We start from the raw sequence: 25,132 nt of genomic DNA, 5'->3' as shown, positions 1-25,132 counted from the left end.
TGCTTTTTTGATAGGCAAAAACTGTTTCTCACCGAAAGGGAAAATGTAATTAACAACTTTCGTACTATGTGATATAGGTTCAGCTTGTTTTATAATGATCTGCTTAGACTAGAATGAAAAGAAAAGGATCGAGCAGTTTCTCTACCATTATGCTGAAAAGGTATAGTAATAAAGATGAAGGAACACTTTTTGTGCACTTTCTAGGTATCTGTTCAGCTTTGTCAGTCAATTTGACAGTCAATAGTTGTTCGATATAGAAAATTTATCGAAAGTCCAATTGGTTGTTAAAACTTATGGTTTTAAGGAATATTTAAAATTTCAATATTCATTCAAAATGATAAGTGTTTCAGGATTGTAACGAAAATTATAAAAATGAATACATTTTGTACACCAGAGGGTTAAATTCAAACATATGTATGAATAATAACAGGAAGTAGAGGGAGTTAGCGCAATATGTCGTCTCCCCATTTCATTTCCAGCATAACATAAAATGTTTAAAGTTATTTTGAGAACATCTACAACGGTATTTTTAGTTTCGGAGAATAAATAGTCGTGTCAACAACACAATAAATTAAAAAATAAAAAAACTATTCTTAACTAAAGCAGACAAATCTAAAGAAATACTTATATGTATATAATCGATTAAAGTGCAATTTATAGTGCAAATAAAATAAAAACTGATACCAAAATAGATTTCTTTTTTTAACGCAAATTGTTTTCTACGTATCGTGATTTGTTTTCGTATAGGAAAAAAACTCTCCAAATTTTTCACTACTCCCCTTTGCATCACTCTTGTATAGAGCAAATCAAAACGAAATGGAGGGTTGTTTTTAAAGAGCTCACAAAATAATAAAAGAACAAAAGACAAAAAAAATACCTTCAAATGACAGACATTTGGTAACCATACTCCAATAAGGAAAAGAAAGAAATAACAGTAAATAGAAAATCCATGAAAACTTGTAATATTTTTAAAATAAAGTTAAAATTTATAAAAATACACAATCAAAAGAAAAACGCGTAGAAATTGTTTGTTTTTAGTTATTGGTCATGTCGTTGGAGGATCCCTTCTTTGTGGTGAAAGAGTGTGTATAATATTTATATTTATTTCCCTAAAAACACTTACATACATACTATAATGATTAATAAATAATTTTTTGTGTCATATATAATTTTAGTGAAGTTTTTAAAGCTTTAAATAAGACTAGAGGTCTATATTTACGTTGGCGTGAACTCGGTGAAAATTGCAATAGTGCTGAAGCTGAATGGACCACAAATGAATTGAGGAATTCATTACGTAGTATTGAATGGGACTTGGAAGATTTAGAAGATACAATTAATATCCTTTTTTAACAACAAATTACTTATTTCTTTTTTTTTTTTTTCTTTGCAAAATATCAATAGCGCTTAATGTGGGGGTTTGTAAAAATGATGCCATTTCAAGAAATGGAAAATAGTTGAATATATGTGAAAAATCAATTTTCATGTTTTTATCATCACAACTGCAAAATTCGCATTAGTTATTTTTTTATTTGTATGTTTTTTGCAAGTTTTGTTTGATTTCTTGTTTCGTGTGGTAGTGTTTCAGATGGTGTTATGATAAAATTTAGAAATAGGAATATGTTATATGCATACAACAATTTTGTTTAGAAATAGTACTAAACTAGAAGTGAACTAAAACTGAACTAGCTGAACTAGAACTGTACAAGAACTGAACAAGAATTGAGCTAGAACTGAACTAGATCTGAACTAGAAATGAACTAGAAGGGACCTAAAACTGAACTTGAGTTGAACTAGAACTAAACAACAACAGAGTTAGAACTGGACTAAAACTGAACTAGAACTGAACTAGAACTGAACTAGAACTGAACTAGAACTGAACTAGAACTGAACTAGAACTGAACTAGAACTGAACTAGAACTGACTAGAAACTGAACTGAACTAGAAAACTGAACTAGAACTGAACTAGAGGCATCAGTTGTTAAGTCAAACGGTTTTTTATAGTCAGGATAAAGTACACATAACATCCTCGGATGCTAAAACCTCCTTAAGTCTGAACTGAACTAGAACTGAACTAGAACTGAACTAGAACTGAACTAGAACTGAACTAAACTGAACTAGAACCTAACTAGAACTGAACTAGAACTGAACTAGAACTGAACTAGAACTGAACTAGAACTGAACTAGAATGAACTAGAACTGACTAGAACTGAACTAGAACCTGAACTAGAACTGAACTAGAACTGAACTAGAACTGAACTAGAACTGAACTAGAACTGAACTAGAACTGAAACTAGAACTGAACTAGAACTGACTAGAACTGAACTAGAACTGAACTAGAACTGAACTAGAACTGAACTAGAACTGAACTAGAACTGAACTAGAACTGAACTAGAACTGAACTAGAACGAACTAGAACTGACAGACTGACGAGAACTGAACTAGAACTGAACTAGAACTGAACTAGAACTGAAACTAGAACTGAACTAAGAACTGAAATAGACTGACTGGAGAACCTAGAACAGAACTAGAACTGAACTAGAACTAGAAACTAGAACTGACTAGGAACTAGAACTGAACGAGAACTGAACTATGAACTAACTGAACTAGAACTGAACTAGAACTGAAATAGAACTGAACTAGAACTGAACTAGAACTGAACTAGAACTGAACTAGAACTGAACTAGAACTGAACTGGAACTGAATCAGAACAGAACTAGAAACTGAACTAGAACTGAACTAGAACTGAACTAGAAACTAGAACTGAACTAGAAACTGAACTAAACTGAACCTAGAACTGAAGCTAGAGAACTGAACTAGAACTGAACTAGAACCTGAACTAGAACTGAACTAGAACTGAACTAGAACTGAACTAGAACTGACTAGAACTAGAACTGACTAGAACTGACTAGAACTGAACTAGAACTGAACTAGAACTCAACACTAGACTGAACTCGAACTGAATACTAGAACTGAACTAGAACTGAACTAGAACTGAAACTAGAAACTGAACTAGAACTGAACTAGAACTGAACTAGAACTGAACTAGGAACGGAACTAGAACTGAACTAGAACTGAAACTAGAACTGAACTAGAAGACTGAACTAGAACTGAACTAGAACTAGAACTGAACTAGAACTAGAACTAGAACTGAAACTAGAATACTGAATCTAGAACTGAACGAGAACTGAACTAGAACTGAACTAGAACTGAAAATAGAACTGAAAGAAACTGAACTAGAACTAGAACTAGAACTGAACTAGAACTAGAACTGAACTAGAACTGAACTAGAACTGAACTAGAACTGAACTAGAACTGAACTAGAACTGAACTAGAACTGAACTAGAACTGAACTAGAACTGAACTAGAACTGAACTAGAACTGAACTAGAACTGAACTAGAACTGAACTAGAACTGAACTAGAACTGAACTAGAACTGAACTAGAACTGAACTAGCTGAACTAGAACTGAACTAGAACTGAACTAGAACTGAACTAGAACTGAACTAGAACTAGAACTGAACTAGAACTGAACTAGAACTAGAACTGAACTAGAACTGAACTAGAACTGAACTAGAACTGAACTAGAACTGAACTAGAACTGAACTAGAACTGAACTAGAACTGAACTAGAACTGAACTAGAACTGAACTAGAGCTGAACTAGAACTGAACTAGAACTGAACTAGAAATCTAGAACTGAACAGAACTGAACTAGAACTGAACTAGAACTGAACTAGAACTGAACTAGAACTGAACTAGAACTGAACTAGAACTGAACTAGAACTGAACTAGAACTGAACTAGAACTGAACTAGAACTGAACTAGAACTGAACTAGAACTGAACTAGAACTAGAACTGAACTAGAACTAGAACTGAACTAGAACTGAACTAGAACTGAACTAGAACTGAACTAGAACTGAACTAGAACTGAACTTGAACTGAACTAGAACTGAACTAGAACTGAACTAGAACTGAACTAGAACTGAACTAGAACTGAACTAGAACTGAACTAGAACAGAACTGAACTAGAACTGAACTGAACTGAACTAGAACTGAACTGAACTGAACTAGAACTGAACTAGAGCTGAACTAGAACTGAACTAGAACTGAACTAGAACTGAACTAGAACTGAACTAGAACTGAACTAGAACTGAACTAGAACTGAACTAGAACTGAACTAGAACTGAACTAGAACTGAACTAGAACTGAACTAGAACTGAACTAGAACTGAACTAGAACTGAACTAAACTGAACTAGAACTGAACTAGAACTGAACTAGAACTGAACTAGAACTGAACTAGAACTGAACTAGAACTGAACTAGAACTGAACTAGAACTGAACTAGAACTGAAATAGAACTGAACTAGAACTGAACTAGAACTGAACTAGAACTGAACTAGAACTGAACTAGAACTGAACTGGAACTGAACTAGAACAGAACTAGAACTGAACTAGAACTGAACTAGAACTGAACTAGAACTAGAACTGAACTAGAACTGAACTAGAACTGAACTAGAACTGAACTAGAACTGAACTAGAACTGAACTAGAACTGAACTAGAACTGAACTAGAACTGAACTAGAACTGAACTAGAACTGAACTAGAACTGAACTAGAACTGAACTAGAACTGAACTAGAACTGAACTAGAACTGAACTAGAACTGAACTAGAACTGAACTAGAACTGAACTAGAACTGAACTAGAACTGAACTAGAACTGAACTAGAACTGAACTAGAACTGAACTAGAACTGAACTAGAACTGAACTAGAACTAGAACTGAACTAGAACTAGAACTAGAACTGAACTAGAACTAGAACTGAACTAGAACTGAACTAGAACTGAACTAGAACTGAACTAGAACTGAACTAGAACTGAACTAGAACTGAACTAGAACTGAACTAGAACTGAACTAGAACTGAACTAGAACTGAACTAGAACTGAACTAGAACTGAACTAGAACTGAACTAGAGCTGAACTAGAACTGAACTAGAACTGAACTAGAACTGAACTAGAACTGAACTAGAACTAGAACTGAACTAGAACTGAACTAGAACTAGAACTGAACTAGAACTGAACTAGAACTGAACTAGAACTGAACTAGAACTGAACTAGAACTGAACTAGAACTGAACTAGAACTGAACTAGAACTGAACTAGAACTGAACTAGAACTGAACTAGAGCTGAACTAGAACTGAACTAGAACTGAACTAGAACTAATCTAGAACTGAACTAGAACTGAACTAGAACTGAACTAGAACTGAACTAGAACTGAACTAGAACTGAACTAGAACTGAACTAGAACTGAACTAGAACTGAACTAGAACTGAACTAGAACTGAACTAGAACTGAACTAGAACTAGAACTGAACTAGAACTAGAACTGAACTAGAACTGAACTAGAACTGAACTAGAACTGAACTAGAACTGAACTAGAACTGAACTTGAACTGAACTGAACTGAACTAGAACTGAACTAGAACTGAACTAGAACTGAACTAGAACTGAACTAGAACTGAACTAGAACTGAACTAGAACTGAACTAGAACTGAACTAGAAGAACTAGAACTGAACTGAACTGAACTAGAACTGAACTAGAACTGAACTAGAACTGAACTAGAACTGAACTAGAACTGAACTAGAACTGAACTAGAACTGAACTAGAACTGAACTAGAACTGAACTAGAACTGAACTAGAACTGAACTAGAACTGAACTAGAACTGAACTAGAACTGAACTAGAACTGAACTAGAACTGAACTAGAACAGAACTAGAACTGAACTTGAACTGAACTAGAACTGAACTAGAACTGAACTAGAACTGAACTAGAACTGAACTAGAACAGAACTGAACTAGAACTGAACTGAACTGAACTAGAACTGAACTGAACTAGAACTGAACTAGAGCTGAACTAGAACTGAAGTTGAAGTGAACTCCAACTAGAACTAGAATTGAATTAAAACAAATCTGTATTAGAACTGACCTAAAAAATTAGTAGTTTTTATTTTATATTTATTAGATCAATTTCCATTGGTTTCCTTTAACTTAAAAACTCTTCCTTCCAACCCATTACGTATAGTTGAGAAAAATCCAAATAAATTTCGTATCGATAATAGAGAACTATCTAGTCGCCGGCATTTCATCGACAACACTCGCGATGAAGTCAAACAGATGAAAGAGAAAATGAGCCTGAATCGTGCTCGAGACAGGGATATAACGGCACATCAACCACTTCTGGATGAACACAATAAACAGCAGCAACACGAAAACAACTTAGAAAACGACCACAATTCAACGAATACTCATAATTATCATCATCAGCATCACAATCTAAGCGATCGTACACATTTAGTCGATTGTTCAAATTTAACATCGCATTCATTGTTAAACGGTGGTGCGACTAACGGTGGAAACGGTAGTAGCGGCGGTGGCGGAGGTGGTAGTAATAGTGTAGCAAGTACATTAGCAGGCACAATGGCAGCGGTACGTCACAGTGGGGCGAAATATTCCAAATTGGAAAATGCCCTCGATAGCCCGGGTCATTATAATTCTTTGGATAGTCCGTCGCACAGGTTCGTGGGTGAGACGGTGTCGGTGCAACAGCGCATGATACAGGGACAAGATGAGCAACTGGATATGATAAGTGATTCGATAGGAACTTTGAAGACTGTATCACGTCAAATAGGTGTAGAGTTAGATGAACAAGCTGTGTAAGTTTTGATTAATATTTCTGTAAAAGTGTTTTGAGTTCATTTAAATGTTTTTATTTCATTTTTTAGAATGTTGGATGATTTTGGTAATGAATTTGAAACAACTGAATCAAAATTAGATTCTACTATGAAGAAAATGGCCAAAGTTTTACATATGAATAATGGTAAGTGTAATGGTTAAAATGGTTATATAACATAAAAATAATGAACTAGAACTCAGCTAGGACTGAACTAGAACTGAACTAGAACTGAACTAGAACTGAACTAGAACTGAACTAGAACTGAACTAGAACTGAACTAGAACTGAACTAGAACTGAACTAGAACTGAACTAGAACTGAACTAGAACTGAACTAGAACTGAACTAGAACTGAACTAGAACTGAACTAGAACTGAACTAGAACTGAACTAGAACTGAACTAGAACTGAACTAGAACTGAACTAGAACTGAACTAGAACTGAACTAGAACTGAATTAGAACTGAACTAGAACTGAAATAGAACTGAATAGAAACGAACTAGAACTGAACTAGAACTGAACTAGAACTGAACTAGAACTGAACTAGAACTGAACTAGAACTGAACTAGAACTGAACTAGAACTGAACTAGAACTGAACTAGAAACTGAACTAGAACTGAACTAGAACTGAACTAGAACTGAACTAGAACTGAACTAGAACTGAACTAGAACTGAACTAGAACTGAACTAGAACTGACCTAGAAATGAACTAGAACTGAACTAGAACTGAACTAGAACTGAACTAGAACTGAACTAGAACTGAACTAGAACTGAACTAGAACTGAACTAGAACTGAACTAGAACTGAACTAGAACTGAACTAGAACTGAACTAGAACTGAACTAGAACTGAACTAGAACTGAACTAGAACTGAACTAGAACTGAACTAGAACTGAACTAGAACTGAACTAGAACTGAACTAGAACTGAACTAGAACTGAACTAGAACTGAACTAGAACTGAACTAGAACTGAACTAGAACTGAACTAGAACTGAACTAGAACTGAACTAGAACTGAACTAGAACTGAACTAGAACTGAACTAGACTGAACTAGAACTGAACTAGAACTGAACTAGAACTGAACTAGAACTGAACTAGAACTGAACTAGAACTGAACTAGAACTGAACTAGAACTGAACTAGAACTGAACTAGAACTGAACTAGAACTGAACTAGAACTGAACTAGAACTGAACTAGAACTGAACTAGAACTGAACTAGAACTGAACTAGAACTGAACTAGAACTGAACTAAACTGAACTAGAACTGAACTAGAATGAACTAGAACTGAACTAGAACTGAACTAGAACTGACCTAGAACTGAACTAGAGCTGAACTAGAACTGAACTAGAACCGAACTAGAACTGAACTAGAACTGAACTAGAACTGAACTAGAACTGAACTAGAACTGAACTAGAACTGAACTAGAACTGAACTAGAACTGAACTAGAACTGAACTAGAACTGAACTAGAACTGAACTAGAACTGAACTAGAACTGAACTAGAACTGAACTAGAACTGAACTGGAACTGAACTAGAACTGAACTAGAACTGAACTAGAACTGAACTAGAACTGAACTAGAACTGAACTAGAACTGAACTAGAACTGAACTAGAACTGAACTAGAACTGAACTAGAACTGAACTAGAACTGAACTAGAACTGAACTAGAACTGAACTAGAACTGAACTAGAACTGAACTAGAACTAAAACTAGACTGAACCTAGAACTGAACTAGACATGAACTAGAACTGAACTAGGAAACTAGAACTAGAAACTGAACTAGAAAGCTGAACTAGCAACCATGAACTAGAAACTGAACTAGAACTGAACTAGACACTGAACTAGAACTGAACTAGAAACTGAACTAGGAACTGAACTAGAACTGAACGTAGAACTGAACTAGAACTGAACTAGAACTGAACTAGAACTGACCTAGAACTGAACTAGAACTGAACTAGAACTGAACTAGAAACTGACCTAGAACTGAACTACGAGCTGACTAGATAAACTGAACTAGAACCGAACTAGACTGAACTAGAACTGACCTAGAACTGTGAACTTAGAGCTGAACTAGAACTGAACTAGAACCTGAACTAGAACTGAACTAGAACTGAACTAGAACTGAACTGAACTGAACTAGAACTAGAACTGAACTAGAACTGAACTAGAACTGAACTAGAACTGAACTAGAACTGAACTAGAACTGAACTAGAACTGAACTAGAACTGAACTAGAACTGAACTAGAACTAAAACTAGAACTGAACTAGAACTGAACTAGAACTGAACTAGAACTGAACTAGAACTGAACTAGAACTGAACTAGAACTGACCTAGAACTGAACTAGAGCTGAACTAGAACTGAACTAGAACCGAACTAGAACTGAACTAGAACTGAACTAGAATGAACTAGAACTGAACTAGAACTGAACTAGAACTGAACTAGAACTGAACTAGAACTGAACTAGAACTGAACTAGAACTGAACTAGAACTGAACTAGAACTGAACTAGAACTGAACTAGAACTGAACTAGAACTGAACTAGAACTGAACTAGAACTGAACTAGAACTGAACTAGAACTGAACTAGAACTGAACTAGAACTGAACTAGAACTGAACTAGAACTGAACTAGAACTGAACTAGAACTGAACTAGAACTGAACTAGAACTGAAACTAGAAGCTGAACTTAGAACTGAACTTTAGAACTGAACTAGAAACTGAACTAGAACTGAACTAGAACTGAACTAACGCAACTAGAACTGAACTAGAACTGAACTTAGAACTGAACAGAACTGAACTAGAACTAACTAGAACTGAACTAGAACTGACCTAGAACTGAACTAGAACTGAACTAGAACTGAACTAGAAGAACAGAACTGAACTAGAACTGAACTAGAACTGAACTAGGAAACTGAACTCGAACGGAACTAGAACTGACTAGAAAGCTGAACTAGAACTGAAACTGGAACTGAACTAGAACTGAACTAGAACTGAACTAGAACTAGCACTAGAACTAACTGAACTAGAACTGAACTAGAACTGAACTAGAACTGAATAGAACTTGAACTAGAACTGAACTAGGAACTGAACTTAGAAACTGAACTAGAACTGAACTTAGAACTGAACTAGAACTGAACTAGAACTGAACTAAGAACTGAGCTAGAACTGAACTAGAACTAAACTAGAATTTTTTTAACTTTTTCATCAAAATAATCTCTTTCGTAAAACTGTTTTAATAACAAATTTTTTTAAATAATAATTTTTCATAAAAGAAAATTATTAAGAAATTAAAAAAATAATAATTTTTCTTAAAATAATGAATTTTTTCATACATTGAATGATTTTATCTTCTTCTCGTTCTCTTATAGACAAACGTCAATGGGCTGCTATTTTAATTCTGTCAACGGTTTTATTAATTGTGATAATTTTATTTATTATTTTGTAAATGATTTTTAAATTCAAACTCAAAGTAAATTAAATTCTTTTTATTTTCGGTTCGCTTACATTAAACATATAATTATTAATAGTTTTTAGTTTCTAACAAAATAATAAATAATTTTGCTAATTATAAGAAAATTTTGTTTATATATTAATTTAATTATAAATATTCATTTTAATAAATTCTATATCAGTTAACTCAATAAAATACCGTTCCATTTGCAATAGTTATTTCCTAATTATGCTAAACCTTATAAAATTAATTTAATTTTTATGCTAATTTTAGATTACTATAAACTATTACATATTCTTCTACACTAACAGAAAAAAGACATCCAACTTATTAGTTGTTTAACTAAATAAATATATCTTTAATTATTTTCCCTTGTCAAAAAAAAATCACCTTGTACAATGTATTTATTATTAATATTTCTATTATAGGAAAAAAAGTGGACAAACAAAGAAACAAAACAAACACAAAACAGATCTTACATAACTAAATATATATCAGGAAGACATCTTAAACGTTATATAACAAAGGATAAAAAATGATATTTATTATTAAACAATAGCAAACAACATTAACAAAGAAGAAATTAAACAAAAGATTATACACTTAAGTTACATCCCGAAAAAAAGAAAACTATATAAAATTAAGATAAAACAAAAAAAGAAATGAAAGGGGGAAGAAATGAAAAAAAAGTAGATTGATGAGAAAGTAGGAGAAACAGTGGAAAAAATATAGAGAAAAACAAAGAGAAGTAGAAAGGAGGGGGGAGTAATCGGAAAGGGGAAAAAACAGATGGATAGAGGGGGACGGAACGGGAATGAGAGAAGAGCGAGGGAGAGCACGAATAAGGTAAAACGGGGCACCAACAAGAGAAGGTTAGAGCATCAAAGCGGGCGGGGCAACGGAGCCCGGGCGAGCGAGCGAGCGAGCGATAGAGCGAGCGAGCAGGCGAGCGAGCGAGCGAGCGAGCGAGCGAGCGAGCGAGCGAGCGAGCGAGCGAGCGAGCGAGCGAGCGAGCGAGCGAGCGAGCTAGCGAGCGAGCGAGCGAGCGAGCGAGCGAGCGAGCGAGCGAGCGAGGGAGCGAGGAGCGAGCGAGGCGAGCGAGCGATCTAGCGAGCGAGCGAGCGAGCGAGCGAGCGAGCGAGCGAGCGAGCGAGCGAGCGAGCGAGCGAGCGAGCGAGCGAGCGAGCGAGCGAGCGAGCGAGCGAGCGAGCGAGCGAGCGAGCGAGCGAGCGAGCGAGCGAGCGAGCGAGCGAGCGAGCGAGCGAGCGAGCGAGCGAGCGAGCGAGCGAGCGAGCGAGCGAGCGAGCGAGCGAGCGAGCGAGCGAGCGAGCGAGCGAGCGAGCGAGCGAGCGAGCGAGCGAGCTAGCGAGCGAGCGAGCGAGCGAGCGAGCGAGCTGAGCGAGCGAGCGAGCGAGAGCGAGCGAGCGAGCGAGCGAGCGAGCGAGCGAGCGAGCGAGCGAGCGAGCGAGCGAGCGAGCGAGCGAGCGAGCGAGCGAGCGAGCGAGCGAGGAGCGAGCGAGGCGAGCGAGCGAGGCGAGCGAGCGAGCGAGCGAGCGAGCGAGCGAGCGAGGCGAGCGAGCGAGCGAGCGAGCGAGCGAGCGGGCGAGCGAGCGAGCGAGCGAGCGAGCGAGCGAGCGAGCGCAGCGAGCGAGCGAGCGAGCGAGCGAGCGAGCGAGCGAGCGAGCGAGCGAGCGAGCGAGCGAGCGAGCGAGCGAGCGAGCGAGCGAGCTGAGCGGGCGACCGACCGAGCTGAGGCGAGCGAGCGAGCGAGCGAGCGGAGCGAGCTAGCGAGCGAGCGAGCGAGCGAGCGAGCGAGCGAGCGAGCGAGCGAGCGAGCGAGCGAGCGAGCGAGCGAGCGAGCGAGCGAGCGAGCGAGCGACGAGCGAGCGAGCGAGCGAGCGAGCGAGCGAGCTAGCGAGCGAGCGAGCGAGGCGAGCGAGCGAGCGAGCGAGCGAGATAGCTAGCTAGCGAGCTAGCGAGCGAGCACGCATCTAGCTATCTGTGACTAGGCTATCTTCTGATGAAGCATCTATCAGCTATCGAGCGATCGTATCTAGCTATATAATTCTATCATCTATCTGATCTATCTATCTATCTATCTATCTATATATCTATCTATTCTATCTATCTATCTTCTACCTATCTATATATCATCTATCTATCTATTTCTATCTATCTATCTATCTATCTATCTATCTATCTATCTATCTATCTATTTGAAACTGGTCTGTAATGTTTTTTGTGGAAATTCACACTTCCAGTCTATCATGATTTCATCTTTCCAAACAACACAAACAAAACAAATGAAAATGCAACTCTGTTTAAATTGCACTAAGACTGGAAAGTTGTTTTTATTTTCACTTTTTCTATACTTTAACGCTTTATTTAATAATAAATGAAAATAATTTTTACTAGATTATTTTTCATTAGATACAATTACTTTAGTAAAGGGTAAATAAGTAACAACCAATAAACATTTCTATTAAATTTAAATTTTTTTCTAAAATCAAGGTTATATACAATGAAACGAGCAGCAGCCACAAGTAGCAAATCATCAAAAACTGCAGATTCTTCTAAGAAATCTAAAAACTTAAATGAATTTGTTCAAAAAACGTCCACCTCCAAATGTAAAGAAGATGTAAACAATTTTATTTTATCATTACAAGAAAAACGTTTAAGATGTGCCGCCAGTATTGAGGATTTTTCCTTTAAAAAGAAACGGGTGCGTATTTTAAGTAAAACCCAGGAAGTACGTGAAGATTGCCAGGGACCGGTGGTATATTGGATGTCTAGGGATGTACGCGTGCAAGATAACTGGGCTTTTTTATATGCTCAACGTTTGGCTTTAAAATTACAATTACCTTTAGTGGTAGTGTTCTGTTTAGTGCCTAAATTTCTTAATGCCACCATAAGACATTATAAATTTATGCTAGGAGGCCTACAAGAGGTGGCTGAAGAGTGTAATGATTTAAATATTACATTTCAATTGCTAATTGGTCCGGCCAAAGAACGTGCGCCGGAATTTGTTGCCACTCATGATGTTGCTGCAGTGGTATGTGATTTTGCTCCTTTACGTGTTCCCTTACAATGGGTGGATGATGTTAAGGAAAAGTTACCCGACAGCGTGCCTTTCATACAAGTGGATGCCCATAATGTAGTGCCCGTTTGGGTGGCTTCTGATAAACAGGAATATGGTGCCCGCACGATACGCAATAAAATCAACTCTAAATTACCGGAATTTTTAACGGAATTTCCTGCCTTAATTAAACATAATATAAAATTTAAAACCCAATTGGAGAAAGTGGACTGGAAGGCCGCATTTGATTCCCTAGAATGTGACATGTCCGTAGATGAAGTGGAAAATATAAAACCCGGCTATAAGGCAGCCTGCCAGCAATTGTTAGAGTTTTGTGCGCAGCGTTTGAAAAAGTTTAGTGAAAAACGTAATGATCCCACTCAGAATGCTTTATCGGGTTTATCGCCTTGGTTTCATTTTGGTCAGATTTCAGTGCAACGTTGCATCTTGGAGGTTAAAGAGTATAAAACTAAATTTAAGGATTCTGTGGAAGCATTTTGTGAAGAAGCAATTGTTAGACGAGAATTGGCGGATAATTTTTGTTATTACAACAGAAACTATGACAATCTTCAAGGTTTACATGCTTGGGCAGCTAAAACACTTAATGATCATCGCAAAGATAAGCGTAGTCCTTGCTATACAATGGAAGAATTTGAAAAGTCACGCACTCATGATGATTTATGGAATTCTGCTCAACTGCAGCTGGTTAATGAAGGTAAAATGCATGGCTTTTTGCGCATGTATTGGGCTAAGAAAATCTTAGAGTGGACAGAGTCTCCAGAGCAGGCTTTGGAATATGCCATTTTACTTAATGATAAGTATAGTTTAGATGGCCGAGATCCCAATGGTTATGTGGGTAAGTTTTCTTTGGGAGGATTTTTAGAGAATATTGAGAAAAAATAAAAAAAATTCTGAATTTCAGGTTGCATGTGGTCTATTGGTGGTATTCATGATCAAGGTTGGGCAGAACGTGCGATATTTGGTAAGATTCGTTATATGAATTATCAGGGCTGCAAAAGGAAATTTGATGTTAATGCTTTTGTCGCCCGCTATGGCGGAAAAGTTTATAGCAAAAAGTGATTGCTAAAGTTCTGCTGTTCGGGTTTAGAGTATTAGTTTGTTAAGTTTTTTATTTATTTAAATAATTTTTAAAAAAATAAACAAATACTTTGGAACAAATCAAAACTGTTTTAATATTTTAACTGATTCCAGTATTTTGTTTCAAAAATTGTAATCCCTGCAATTTCATTCCATTGTATACATTATGGAAATGAAATAAATTAAACAAATTACTAAATTTCAGTTATTTTATAAAAAAATGAACCATGTTTTTTCCGTTTAAATCTTTTGAGAATGTTTACAAAAAAATAATTCTTAGAATAATTTGAAATTTTATTTTCCCCAAACAGTAGTTACATTTTAAATGTTTTGCTGCTGTCCAATTCTATAATTTAATCCTTTTCTGCTATCTTAGTAAGATGATCTTCAATCTCTTTCTCGGAGAGTATTGTGAACTCTGGTTTATCCTTGCTAACAATGCCAATTTCAATGCCATTAGGCTTAAAGTCCACAGCCAAAACATTAGACAAACAGGTAATGGCCAGTTGGATAGTTTTCTCTTCATTTAGATTGCTCTTATATTTCTTTTCCAAATAACTATTGGCCTCAATCTGTTTAACACCCACAGAGACGGCACGGAAACCGCAATAATAGCCAGCTGGATCCGTTTTATAAACACAGGGACCATTTTCATCATCATAGGCTATCAAAGCCATGCCTAAAAAGCAACACATTTAAATAGATATTGGTTAACAACAATAAAATAACTTATACTTACTGCAACCCAAGGGACGCATTTCAGCATTTTGTGTGTACACCTGATTAATATCGGCTATACGGCGGCACAACACATCCACGGGCATATCATAGCCATACTTATAACGCCAGTTGGCGGCTTCATAACGTGCCTTTTGCACTTGAGAACGACTATCGGCTGAAATATAAAATTAAAAAAATCTAAAAAAAAAACAAAACTTTCCCACTTCTTACCTATGCGGCCGGTCATGCAGCAGCCAATATTTTTGGTTATTCTAAACAAGTGTGTAACAGTTGAGGGATCAATTAGTTTTTCTGTAACCTTCTTTTGAGTAGCTACCACAGCACAATCTGCACCCTTAATAGCTACAGAGGTAATGCCCTCCTGATTAATGGACTTGAAAGCATACTCTAGAAATTAAAAAATTGTTAATTAGAAAGACAAAATTCGCAAACATGATTTTGCAAAATTCCTTACCAACTTGATAAAGTCTACCCTCGGGAGAGAAGATAGTAATGTGTCTATCAAAACCAGCTGAACTACCGCGAGACATTGTTAATTATATTTTTTAAAAGATTTTTAATCGTTTTATTAATTATTAGCAGTAAAATGCAAAAAATTGCGGCTTCTTTCTAAAAGAATGTTTTTCAAACAATTTTTACTAACAAAAAATTCACCAGTCACGACTGTCAAAATTAAATGACACTGGAAGTATGATAAAGTAATGCCAAGTTTTTGTCTGCAAAAGAAAAACAATCACAATAAGTAATGTTTTTCTTAATTAATATGGCAGCACTAATAATTGTGATTATATTAATCACGATTTTTTTCGAGTTTTATTTACGAAGTACATTTATGACATTTTCCTACAAAATAGTCGACGTACCACCATTTTTTAACCAAATATGCGAATTCGACTTTTTTTTAACAAAAATTCGATTTTTTGAAAATCGATTTTAATAAAACTGTATTAACACAATTTCCAATTTGTTTTCAATATTAAATTACCGTTTTTTTGTAAGAAAAGTTGACAACACTGATCTCTGGCTACACGTCAAAATATATATTTTTCTTCTAATATACTCTGTTTTTGGTGTTCGAAAATAAAATCCCATTCAAATAAAGCAAAATTAATAGCTACAAATTTAATTTTATAATAATAACTTTTAAAATATACTAAATTTTACTGTGTATATATAAGTTTTGTGCAAAAGTCTACAGATTCAACAATTTTGGTATAAAAGTAGTAAGAAAATATAGAAAAATTTTGCCTACGACGCCAAAAGCAGAAAAATAAAAAGGAGACTGATTGGAAAAGGTAAGAAAAGAAGTTGGTATATATTTAACGTAATAAGAAAAATCCTTTCACTTTCATTTCTTATTAGCCTTAATAATATGTAATTTAATATTACATATGTATAAATTGAAAATTTAAAAAAAATTTTCTTTTTCTTGTAGTTTGAGACGTTTTTACTTTCGAATAAAACCCCCTCCAAGATTTAATTATTCACAAACATTGTTTAGTAACAGTTTTTCCCTCTCCCTTTCACTTTCCTTCGTTTCTTGTTTATTTATTTGTTTTTGCTTTTCTCTAGGTATTTTTTTTTTCTTTTTTGTGTAAATTTTGTTTTATTAAAGATTTTTGTTTTGATTTTGTTCTTTAGTTTTATCCGTTTTTATTTTGTATCTTATTCTTTTGACGCGATTTATTATTAAAATCATAAAAAAAGTACGGGATTTGTTTTGTTTGTAAAATTGCCTTTGTTTTGTTTGCCTATCCAATACACTGAAAGAAAAGAAGTAGATTGTTAATTGTAGTATATATTACGTGGCAATAAAGTTTAAATTTAGGCAATTTGTGTTAAATTGCTTAACTTTTTTAAAGCTTTATCTTTTTGGTACTTACATATGTACGTATGTTGAACTTTCATTGATAGGAAAGTCGATTTAGCAGCTTTAGCTAGCGAAGGAGTTTTCAAAATTCTCATAGTAACTAACCATAGTTTCGCAAATATTTCAATTGAAAATTTTCTGCGATTTGGACAGCATGCCTGCGTTGGTTAGTTGGCCGGTCTATTTTTTGCAGATCTGGTGTAACATACATCATCGTTTTCAATTAATCTATAGACTATTGTACGGACTATTCCATGTTCTAGTATATTGTCTGGTCTACTGATTAGTCCATGAAGTTGTCTATTAATTAGCCAGTACATCAAGTAAACTTTTATATAGATAGATAGATAGATAGATAGGTAGATAGATATATATATATATATATATATATATATATATATATATATATATATATATATATATATATATATATATATATATATATATCTATATATATATATATATATATATATAGATAGATAGATAGATAGATAAATAGATAGATAGATAGATATATAGATAGATAGATAGATAGATAGATAGATAGATAGATAGATATATATATATATATATAGATAGATAGATAAATAGATAGATATATATATATATATATATATATATATATATATATATAGATAGATAGATAAATAGATAGATATATATATATATATATATATATATATAGATAGATAGATAGATAGATAGATAGATAGATAGATAGATAGATAAACAGATAAATAGATAGATAAATAGATAGATAGATAGATAAATAGATAGATAGATAGATAGATAGATATATAGATAGATAGATAATGATAGATAGATAGATAGATAGATAGATAGATAGATAGATAGATAGATAGATAGATAGATAGATAGATAAATAGATAGATAGATAGATAGATAGATAGATAGAGATAGATAGATAGATAGATAGATAGATAGATAGATAGATAGATAGATAGATAGATAGATATATATAGATAGATAGATAAATAGATAGATAGATAGATAGATAGATAGATAGATAGATAGATAGATAGATAGATAGATAGATAGATAGATAGATAGATAGATAGATTACACTTCAAATTCCTCAAGATTGTCTGCAAAGTGATGAAAATTCCGCCAAAGTCTTATTACAAGAGAATGTACAATAATACGACAAACTCCAAAAATTAGGTGTTATCACAGCATACTACTCATTTGGTATTATTGACATAATAGCAAGCTTACGTTAGGTCAGGTATTCACGTCAAAATGTATGTGTTTCAATATTTTGGGGGATTTTTTTTTTAAATACAAAAATACCTATTTCATAACATTCTTATTAGTATCTCAGCATTTTAAAATATGTATGTATAACTTGATATTTCCTGTCTATTATCAAAATTTAATGAACAAGTTTGCATAATATTCAAGAATAAAAACAAATGTTACAAATTAATGGTTAATAACCTTTAGGATCTATCAAGTTACCTATTACCCTTTTCGGTTTTTTTGAAGTATTTTCCTTATAACCAAATTGCTTGACTTTCTTTGTACATTGCATCATCAAGTATTGAAATAACAATAATTTCATCATAATCCAAAAAAAGTATAAAAACCAGACCTGGGATAAATGCATTAAATGTGTTAATGCATTAACAATTTTTTCTACATTAAAAAAAATTAATGTTAATGCAAGTTTATTGCATTAACATTAACATGGGTACATTTAATGCATTAAATTTGCATTAACATTAAATATTTTTAAATTTAATGCATTAATTTTACATTAACATTAAATATTTGTGAAATTAATGCATTAATTTTGCATTAACATTAAATATTTTTGAATTTAATGCATTAATTTTTCATTAACATTAAATAATAAATAATAAAATTAATGCATTAATTTTCCATTAACATTAATGTATAAAATAATTTATAAAAATAAGAATACAGCGCTAAAGACCTCGGTCTAACTAAATTCAAGTAAAATTGAATGAGTTAAAGTCCTTTCTAATAAGTCCTATACTCGATAATACATATTAGAAGAATAGTATCACTTCCCAGATATTCCTTTTTTAGTTTATTTTGTTAAAGTCCTTTCGAATAAGTCCTATACACGATAATACTTATTAGAAGAATAGTATCACTTCCCAGATATTCCTTTTTTAGTTTATTTTGTCTGTGGAATCTTATATAAATATCATATTTAAAACACACAAGTTTGAATGGAATATAGGAGTTATTAGAAAGGACTTTAACCTATTTAATTTTAGTTGTATTTAGTTAGATCGAGGTCTTTTGTGCTGTATTTTTATTTATGTTTATCAAATTTTATATATATTAATGTTAATGGAATATTAATGCATTAATTTTATTGCTTATTTAATGTTAATGTAAAATTAATGCACTAAATTCAGATATATTTAATGTTAATGCAAAATTAATGCATTAATTTCAAAAATATTTAATGTTAATGTAAAATTAATGCATTAAATTCAAAAATATTTAATGTTAATGGAAATTTAATGCATTAAATTTTACAAATTTAATGTTAATGCAATATTTTTTACATTAAATTAATTTTTTTTTAATTTAATGTTAATGCAAAATTAATGGAAATCGCCCAGGTCTGATAAAAACACATTGAAACATTAGCGATACTTTTCAGTTGCAATTGGCAAACCAACAAGCGATGACTTACTATCACGCAGAACATAATAAAGATTATTATAAATATAAAATTAAACTAAAAAATACTTAAATATATATTTCTCTTGAAAACGTGTTATAGCTGATTACACAAAACATAGAGCTGGTGTAAAAGGAAATGTTGAATAGCGCTGCACAAGATCAAAAATTCTTTAGGCGAAAATAAATCCAGAAATTATTAATAAATACTTGACAAAGGGGTTGAATAACGAAAAAAAAATGAAACCGGCTATAGGAAATGGTGGTGTCGTCACCCAAGGAGGAGGTGGTGTAACTTCATCCATGGTGGATTGTTTTCCTGATATAGAAGTACCACGTACTGATTATTCCTCTATAAGAGGTAAAAAGGTATTGGTTAGTCCGACAGAAGAACAATTTGAATTGTTAAAGAAACGTTTGGAGGAGAGAACACAAGATAGTCGTGGTGAAACTATATATGAAATTGGAGTGGGAGAAGGTAAGTTAAAATTATTTTCAAGATTGAAAACTAATTTAATGGGTATTTTGAACAACAAATTAGATGGTGGAGATAGTGGTTTAGATGAGGAAGAATACAAAGCTGCTGTTGCCACTTTACAGTCTTTAGCCACTACCATTGATGCCGATATGGTTTTGTTAAGGCAGCGTAAAGTGGAAAAAGGTTTAACCGGCCAGTATTTGATACGTAAACGTGTTGATACCTCAGATTTTATGGAAATTAGGTATAATTTGGTTTATTTTTTTAATAACTTGGATGGAATGAATGGTTTTTAAAACTTCTTTCGTTTAGAGTTGCTGTGGTGGGTAATGTAGATGCTGGCAAATCTACTCTTTTGGGTGTTTTAACACATGGCGAATTGGATAATGGTCGTGGTCATGCTAGACAGCGTTTATTTCGTCATAAACATGAAATGGAAAGTGGACGTACCAGTTCGGTGGGAAATGATATTTTAGGTAAATATGCGCTTTTCCTAAACAATTTTACTCATAACTCCGATATTTTTGGAACAATTTTGCAAAATTCTTGATAATACGTCAGACAAGATTAAAAATACCAAGATACAACATACGGAAAGCTAGACAAAACAATGCTAGAACTACTTTTTCCTCCATATAACAAACAGTATGACTTACATACTATGACTTAGCCTTGAAATGAAGGATAAGCTAGTAAACAAGAAGCATGTACTAACCTTTCGGCTTTTATATTTTTAGGTTTTGATAGTATTGGTAATGTTGTAAATAAACCCGATCATGGCACTTTGGATTGGGTTAAAATTTGTGAAAAATCTGCCAAGGTTATAACCTTCATCGATTTGGCCGGCCATGAACGTTATCTTAAGACAACGGTATTCGGCATGACAGGACATGCTCCCGACTTTGGCATGCTAATGGTATGTACAAACTAAAAAATAATTAAAAAAATACCTATTAAACATATATTATCTAATAGATTGGCGCCAATGCTGGCATAGTAGGCATGACAAAAGAGCATTTGGGCTTGGCCTTGGCTTTGTCCGTGCCGGTATTTGTGGTTGTCACTAAAATTGATATGTGTCCACCAAATGTTTTACAAGACAATCTTAAATTACTCTTCAAAATCCTTAAGTCTCAGGGCTGTCGCAAAGTACCGGTGATGGTTAAAACACCTGATGAGGTGGTATTGAGTGCCACTAATTTTGTGTCCGAAAGGTTGTGTCCCATTTTTCAGGTCTCTAATGTAACGGGGGAAAATTTAAATTTACTAAAAATGTTTTTAAATCTCTTGACCACACGCATGACGGGGCAGGATAATTTGCCGGCAGAATTTCAAATTGATGATACCTACTCAGTGCCGGGTGTAGGTACCGTAGTATCGGGCACTTGTCTACAGGGTTTAATAAAACTTAATGATGTTTTAATGCTGGGACCCGATCCTTTGGGTAATTTTATGCCCATTGCCGTCAAGAGTATACATCGCAAGCGTATGAATGTGAAAGAGGTAAGGGGTGGCCAGACGGCAAGCTTTGCCTTGAAGAAAATCAAAAGATCTCAAATCCGCAAAGGCATGGTAATGGTAAGTCCAGAGTTAAAACCACAAGCCTGCTGGGAGTTTGAAGGTGAAATTTTAGTTTTGCATCATCCCACTACTATATCGTCACGTTACCAGGCCATGGTACATTGCGGCAGCATAAGACAAACTGCCTCTATAGTGAATATGTCCAAGGAATGTCTAAGGACGGGTGACAAAGCTCATGTCAAATTTCGATTCATTAAACATCCGGAATACATTCGACCGGGTCAGAGAATGGTCTTCCGCGAGGGACGCACCAAGGCGGTGGGAAATGTTCTAAAACCTATAACTAACTCAGTGGCCGCCCAAAATCGACCGAAACCTAATAAAATGCAAGCACGTACCCAAGGACAAGGTAGTTCACACAACACTGCACCACCACAAAATCAAAACCAAAATCCCAATATACAAGCGGCCGCCAATACGAGCAATAAAACACAACAATCACTTAACAATGACAATGAAATGAAGTCCCATAAGAATGACGGTGTTTTAGAGGTGGCTCTGGACAAGCGTGACAATACGCGGCAGAATAACAAACGTAATTCCAAAAGACCAGGCCCGGCAACAGCAACTGCGGCTCATAATGCAGAAACTACAAACTCACAACATATCTCTGGTAAAGTCCAGTAAAATTAACAAAAAAAATATTTGTTTTAATAAAAAAATTTAACTTACATTTTTAATTACAAAAAAAAATATGAGGCAAAGCTCCATAATATAAGAGACATTTTCAAAATCTATTGGAACCTATAAAATTAATTGCTTATTGTTTATTAAAATAAAAAAATCTATGTACAAAAGTATCTTAACAACAACAGTGAATTTAATTGAAAAAAAAAAACTAAATTTTAAATAAACTGCAAATAAAAGAAAACTATTTTGCTACTTACACAGAATGTAATTAATCATTTAATTAATATACAAGAAACAAACTAAATATTAATTTTAAGCCAACAAACTCAAATGAAATTTTCTTTTAGTTTTTTGATGATTTTCTTAAACAATGAAATAAATAAATTTTTTTTTGTTTTTTTTTTTTTCTTAAATTTAGAGATTTTTTTAATTGTTATTCTTTTGTTTTTTTGAATACCATAATTAATTTTTGAAGAAAAAAAGTTAAACAAAAATTTTAATAAAAAATAAATATTTTTTCGGAAAAGTAATTAAACTATGGTGTTTTATTTTTAAAAGGAATTACTTTTTATTTTATTTCAATTTAAAACACTTTGTTTTATTCAAAAATGGGCATTCACATGAGAATAATAGTTTCACATTGAATACAATAGTAAATAAACAAACATACCAAAAAAAGTTATATGAGCCTTTTTAAATAAAAATTAAACAGGACAACAAATTTGAAAAATGTGGAAATTCAGAGACCAAAGTGCTGTGCGTGTTTGGCCATATTCGGAACGCTATAACAGCTCATTAGTTTATAAAGTTTGTTCTATCATCTAAAAGTCCCATCTGTCAACTTTCAAATAAAAGTTTAATTTGTGAAGTATCTTCTCTTTGAGATTTTAGAATTGATTTCAATTTCATTAAAAATTAAAAACCTATTTCACATTTTACTTAAAATAAATAGATTTATTATTTATTTCTAAAGTCTTTACATTTCATAATTTCTCTTGCAAATAACACTACAAACTACAAAAAATAAACTAAAATTTCTTTTTCTTTAACTCCTCCTTAACTCCCTCGATTTCTTGTTTAATATTACTTTTAAAAACATTCATAAATGACCTAAAAACAAACAAAAAGCACTGAAATTATTCTTAAAGAAATTTAAACCATTCTTACTCACTTAAAACGTTCCGGTGTCATTTCATGTAAGCCCTTATCCTCGGCCACATGTTTAGCACGATACATTATAGATACAACAATTTGTGCAGCTCTACGCATAGGATAACTTTCGGCCATACGATTTATTAGCTGTTCATTATTCGCCAAATAACGCATCAATATACGCAGAACCATAGTTTAAGGGAAATAACTTAAAGTTAGTATTTAGGATTTATGATTTTTAAACTTAAAATTGTATATCTTTGTATTTGCGTATAAGTTGTTGCTTTAATTTCAATTGATTTTTTAACAATTCCAATTTTTGCAATTGTTCTTCTTTGTTGTAATCAATGCCGGGCAATAGACGTATCTGTGCTCGGGCGGATTCAAAACGTTTTTGTAGTTCCAAGATCTGTAAAACAGGAAAATAAACTTATTAAAAACAGAGAAACAAAAGGTTTATAGCATTGTTATAGCAGATTTCAACTAGATCAAATGGTGCAATAGCAGGTCACGGACTACTATCATCTAAATTACGACCTGTTGATTAGAACAGATAAGAATACATATGTAGGTATTCTTATCTGTTCTTTTTCTTTCATTATAACAAAAGACTCTAGTTTAAATTAACTATTTACTTAACTTACCTTCTGACTACACTCCTGAGATTCCCTCTGTTTGGCCGTATTATCTTTAGGATCCTTTTCCACACTAAAAACACATTAAAATTAACAACAATTACATAATTTTTCACAAATTTCTTTTAACAATTAAAGAAAAACGCAATTAAACTTTTCCCAAATTGCAAACGTACAAAAAGCTGACAATTCAAATTGCACTAAATAGAAAAACGAAAAAAATTAACAAAACAAAAAGCAAATATTTGTTTTGGGTACAATAACTTTTAACCAAACATATTTGTATGTACATACCAGCGTATAATATCGTAAATGACAGGTAAGATTTCGATGTCAAGATTGGAAGCTGTCAAAGTGGTGTTGGGTGAACTATTTGCAGTGTTTGCTGACTGTGTGGAAGTTTGTATTAGACCATCTGCAGTTAAAATAGGTTTTTTATCAACCGGTTCACCATTGGGTGATAGTTCCATATTAAAAAAACTAATAACTTTTATAAAAAAAAACAATAAAAACTTGGACAAAATAAATTTCTGTGGTTTGTGTACAAATGGAATGTTTGTTAATGATGCCAGACTAAAATAGTATAAACGTCAATTGTGATGTTTTTAAAGCGTAAAATATGGCATCCCTAACTACCGGAAGTTTATAAAGAATAAAGTGTTGCCGTTGTTTTTAGTCAAATAAGCGATTTTAACGGTCATATATTGATAGAAATGTAAAAAGTTACATTAGCCACATTAAAACTTTTGACAAGTACAAAGTAAACAACATAAAAATGGCGCCTTTTAATGCATTTTTTTGTTATTAGTTTTGTGTGGAAAAAATTAATGAAAAGTTGAAATAAAGTGTTTAATATGATTTTATACTATTTAAGGTATAAAAATGAAGTGCAACCTGCTACTTTCACTAGCAAACATCTTAATTAGTTTTTAATTAAAAACCAAAATAAAGTTATAATTATTATAAACGAATGCCGTCCAACAAAGTAAGTTCTCATTAGAAATATATTTTTATAATGATT

General features: G+C 33.6%; 6 protein-coding genes across 6 annotated transcripts; 3 read left to right on the top strand and 3 right to left on the bottom strand.

The window, feature by feature from the left end:
• Positions 1-533: 533 nt before the first annotated feature.
• LOC119610993 (syntaxin-6) lies at positions 534-10,641 on the top strand. Its single transcript, XM_037966441.1, has 5 exons — positions 534-1,082; positions 1,176-1,336; positions 6,067-6,703; positions 6,773-6,867; positions 10,086-10,641. The coding sequence occupies exons 1-5, from the start codon at positions 1,048-1,050 to the stop codon at positions 10,160-10,162; spliced, it is 1,005 nt and encodes a 334-aa protein (XP_037822369.1). The 5' UTR covers positions 534-1,047; the 3' UTR covers positions 10,163-10,641.
• A 1,842-nt stretch (positions 10,642-12,483) lies between these two features.
• LOC119610998 (deoxyribodipyrimidine photo-lyase) lies at positions 12,484-14,446 on the top strand. The gene is made up of 3 exons (XM_037966448.1): positions 12,484-12,619; positions 12,680-14,100; positions 14,167-14,446. Exons 1-3 carry the CDS (start codon positions 12,564-12,566, stop codon positions 14,322-14,324), a joined length of 1,635 nt encoding a protein of 544 aa, XP_037822376.1. The 5' UTR covers positions 12,484-12,563; the 3' UTR covers positions 14,325-14,446.
• A 95-nt stretch (positions 14,447-14,541) lies between these two features.
• LOC119610999 (proteasome subunit alpha type-6-like) lies at positions 14,542-15,787 on the bottom strand. Its single transcript, XM_037966449.1, has 4 exons — positions 15,538-15,787; positions 15,294-15,470; positions 15,082-15,237; positions 14,542-15,021 (listed from the first exon to the last, which is right to left on the bottom strand). The coding sequence occupies exons 1-4, from the start codon at positions 15,611-15,613 to the stop codon at positions 14,696-14,698; spliced, it is 735 nt and encodes a 244-aa protein (XP_037822377.1). The 5' UTR covers positions 15,614-15,787; the 3' UTR covers positions 14,542-14,695.
• Positions 15,788-16,083: 296 nt separating this feature from the next.
• LOC119610997 (GTP-binding protein 1) lies at positions 16,084-22,506 on the top strand. Its single transcript, XM_037966447.1, has 6 exons — positions 16,084-16,378; positions 19,739-20,113; positions 20,177-20,357; positions 20,426-20,589; positions 20,851-21,029; positions 21,089-22,506. Exons 2-6 carry the CDS (start codon positions 19,876-19,878, stop codon positions 22,319-22,321), a joined length of 1,995 nt encoding a protein of 664 aa, XP_037822375.1. The 5' UTR covers positions 16,084-16,378; positions 19,739-19,875; the 3' UTR covers positions 22,322-22,506.
• A 744-nt stretch (positions 22,507-23,250) lies between these two features.
• LOC119611002 (protein NCBP2AS2 homolog) lies at positions 23,251-23,767 on the bottom strand. Its single transcript, XM_037966451.1, has 2 exons — positions 23,496-23,767; positions 23,251-23,434 (listed from the first exon to the last, which is right to left on the bottom strand). The coding sequence occupies exons 1-2, from the start codon at positions 23,666-23,668 to the stop codon at positions 23,353-23,355; spliced, it is 255 nt and encodes an 84-aa protein (XP_037822379.1). The 5' UTR covers positions 23,669-23,767; the 3' UTR covers positions 23,251-23,352.
• Positions 23,251-24,684, bottom strand: LOC119611001 (mediator of RNA polymerase II transcription subunit 9). The gene is made up of 4 exons (XM_037966450.1): positions 24,406-24,684; positions 24,121-24,184; positions 23,496-23,885; positions 23,251-23,434 (listed from the first exon to the last, which is right to left on the bottom strand). The coding sequence occupies exons 1-3, from the start codon at positions 24,579-24,581 to the stop codon at positions 23,721-23,723; spliced, it is 405 nt and encodes a 134-aa protein (XP_037822378.1). The 5' UTR covers positions 24,582-24,684; the 3' UTR covers positions 23,251-23,434; positions 23,496-23,720.
• Between the last annotated feature and the right edge of the window lie 448 nt (positions 24,685-25,132).

Source organism: Lucilia sericata, unplaced genomic scaffold, assembly GCF_015586225.1.
Source record: "Lucilia sericata isolate MDLA Ls3-8-SP2 unplaced genomic scaffold, ASM1558622v1 Contig001333F_arrow, whole genome shotgun sequence".
Classification (NCBI taxonomy): Eukaryota; Metazoa; Arthropoda; class Insecta; order Diptera; family Calliphoridae; genus Lucilia; species Lucilia sericata.
This window is presented reverse-complemented; position numbering and strand designations above follow the sequence as displayed.

Excerpts from the sequence above, each read along its gene's own strand:
- LOC119611002 (XM_037966451.1), bottom strand. The coding sequence starts at position 23,668 with ATGGTTCTGCGTATATTGATGCGTTATTTGGCGAATAATGAACAGCTA. Across the intron at positions 23,435-23,495 it reads ATGACACCGGAACGTTTTAA|GTCATTTATGAATGTTTTTA; the intron begins GTGAGTAAGAAT and ends GTTTGTTTTTAG.
- LOC119610993 (XM_037966441.1), top strand. The coding sequence starts at position 1,048 with ATGTCGTTGGAGGATCCCTTCTTTGTGGTGAAAGA. Across the intron at positions 1,083-1,175 it reads CCCTTCTTTGTGGTGAAAGA|TGAAGTTTTTAAAGCTTTAA; the intron begins GTGTGTATAATA and ends ATATAATTTTAG. Across the intron at positions 6,868-10,085 it reads AGTTTTACATATGAATAATG|ACAAACGTCAATGGGCTGCT; the intron begins GTAAGTGTAATG and ends GTTCTCTTATAG.
- LOC119611001 (XM_037966450.1), bottom strand. The coding sequence starts at position 24,581 with ATGGAACTATCACCCAATGGTGAACCGGTTGATAAAAAACCTATTTTA. Across the intron at positions 24,185-24,405 it reads ATTTACGATATTATACGCTG|TGTGGAAAAGGATCCTAAAG; the intron begins GTATGTACATAC and ends ATGTGTTTTTAG. Across the intron at positions 23,886-24,120 it reads CTCAGGAGTGTAGTCAGAAG|ATCTTGGAACTACAAAAACG; the intron begins GTAAGTTAAGTA and ends CCTGTTTTACAG.
- LOC119610997 (XM_037966447.1), top strand. The coding sequence starts at position 19,876 with ATGAAACCGGCTATAGGAAATGGTGGTGTCGTCACCCAAGGAGGAGGT. Across the intron at positions 20,114-20,176 it reads TGAAATTGGAGTGGGAGAAG|ATGGTGGAGATAGTGGTTTA; the intron begins GTAAGTTAAAAT and ends ACAACAAATTAG. Across the intron at positions 20,358-20,425 it reads TCAGATTTTATGGAAATTAG|AGTTGCTGTGGTGGGTAATG; the intron begins GTATAATTTGGT and ends TCTTTCGTTTAG.
- LOC119610999 (XM_037966449.1), bottom strand. The coding sequence starts at position 15,613 with ATGTCTCGCGGTAGTTCAGCTGGTTTTGATAGACACATTACTATCTTC. Across the intron at positions 15,471-15,537 it reads GGGTAGACTTTATCAAGTTG|AGTATGCTTTCAAGTCCATT; the intron begins GTAAGGAATTTT and ends TTTAATTTCTAG. Across the intron at positions 15,238-15,293 it reads CTGCATGACCGGCCGCATAG|CCGATAGTCGTTCTCAAGTG; the intron begins GTAAGAAGTGGG and ends TTTATATTTCAG.
- LOC119610998 (XM_037966448.1), top strand. The coding sequence starts at position 12,564 with ATGAAAATAATTTTTACTAGATTATTTTTCATTAGATACAATTACTTT. Across the intron at positions 12,620-12,679 it reads TACAATTACTTTAGTAAAGG|GTTATATACAATGAAACGAG; the intron begins GTAAATAAGTAA and ends TCTAAAATCAAG. Across the intron at positions 14,101-14,166 it reads AGATCCCAATGGTTATGTGG|GTTGCATGTGGTCTATTGGT; the intron begins GTAAGTTTTCTT and ends TCTGAATTTCAG.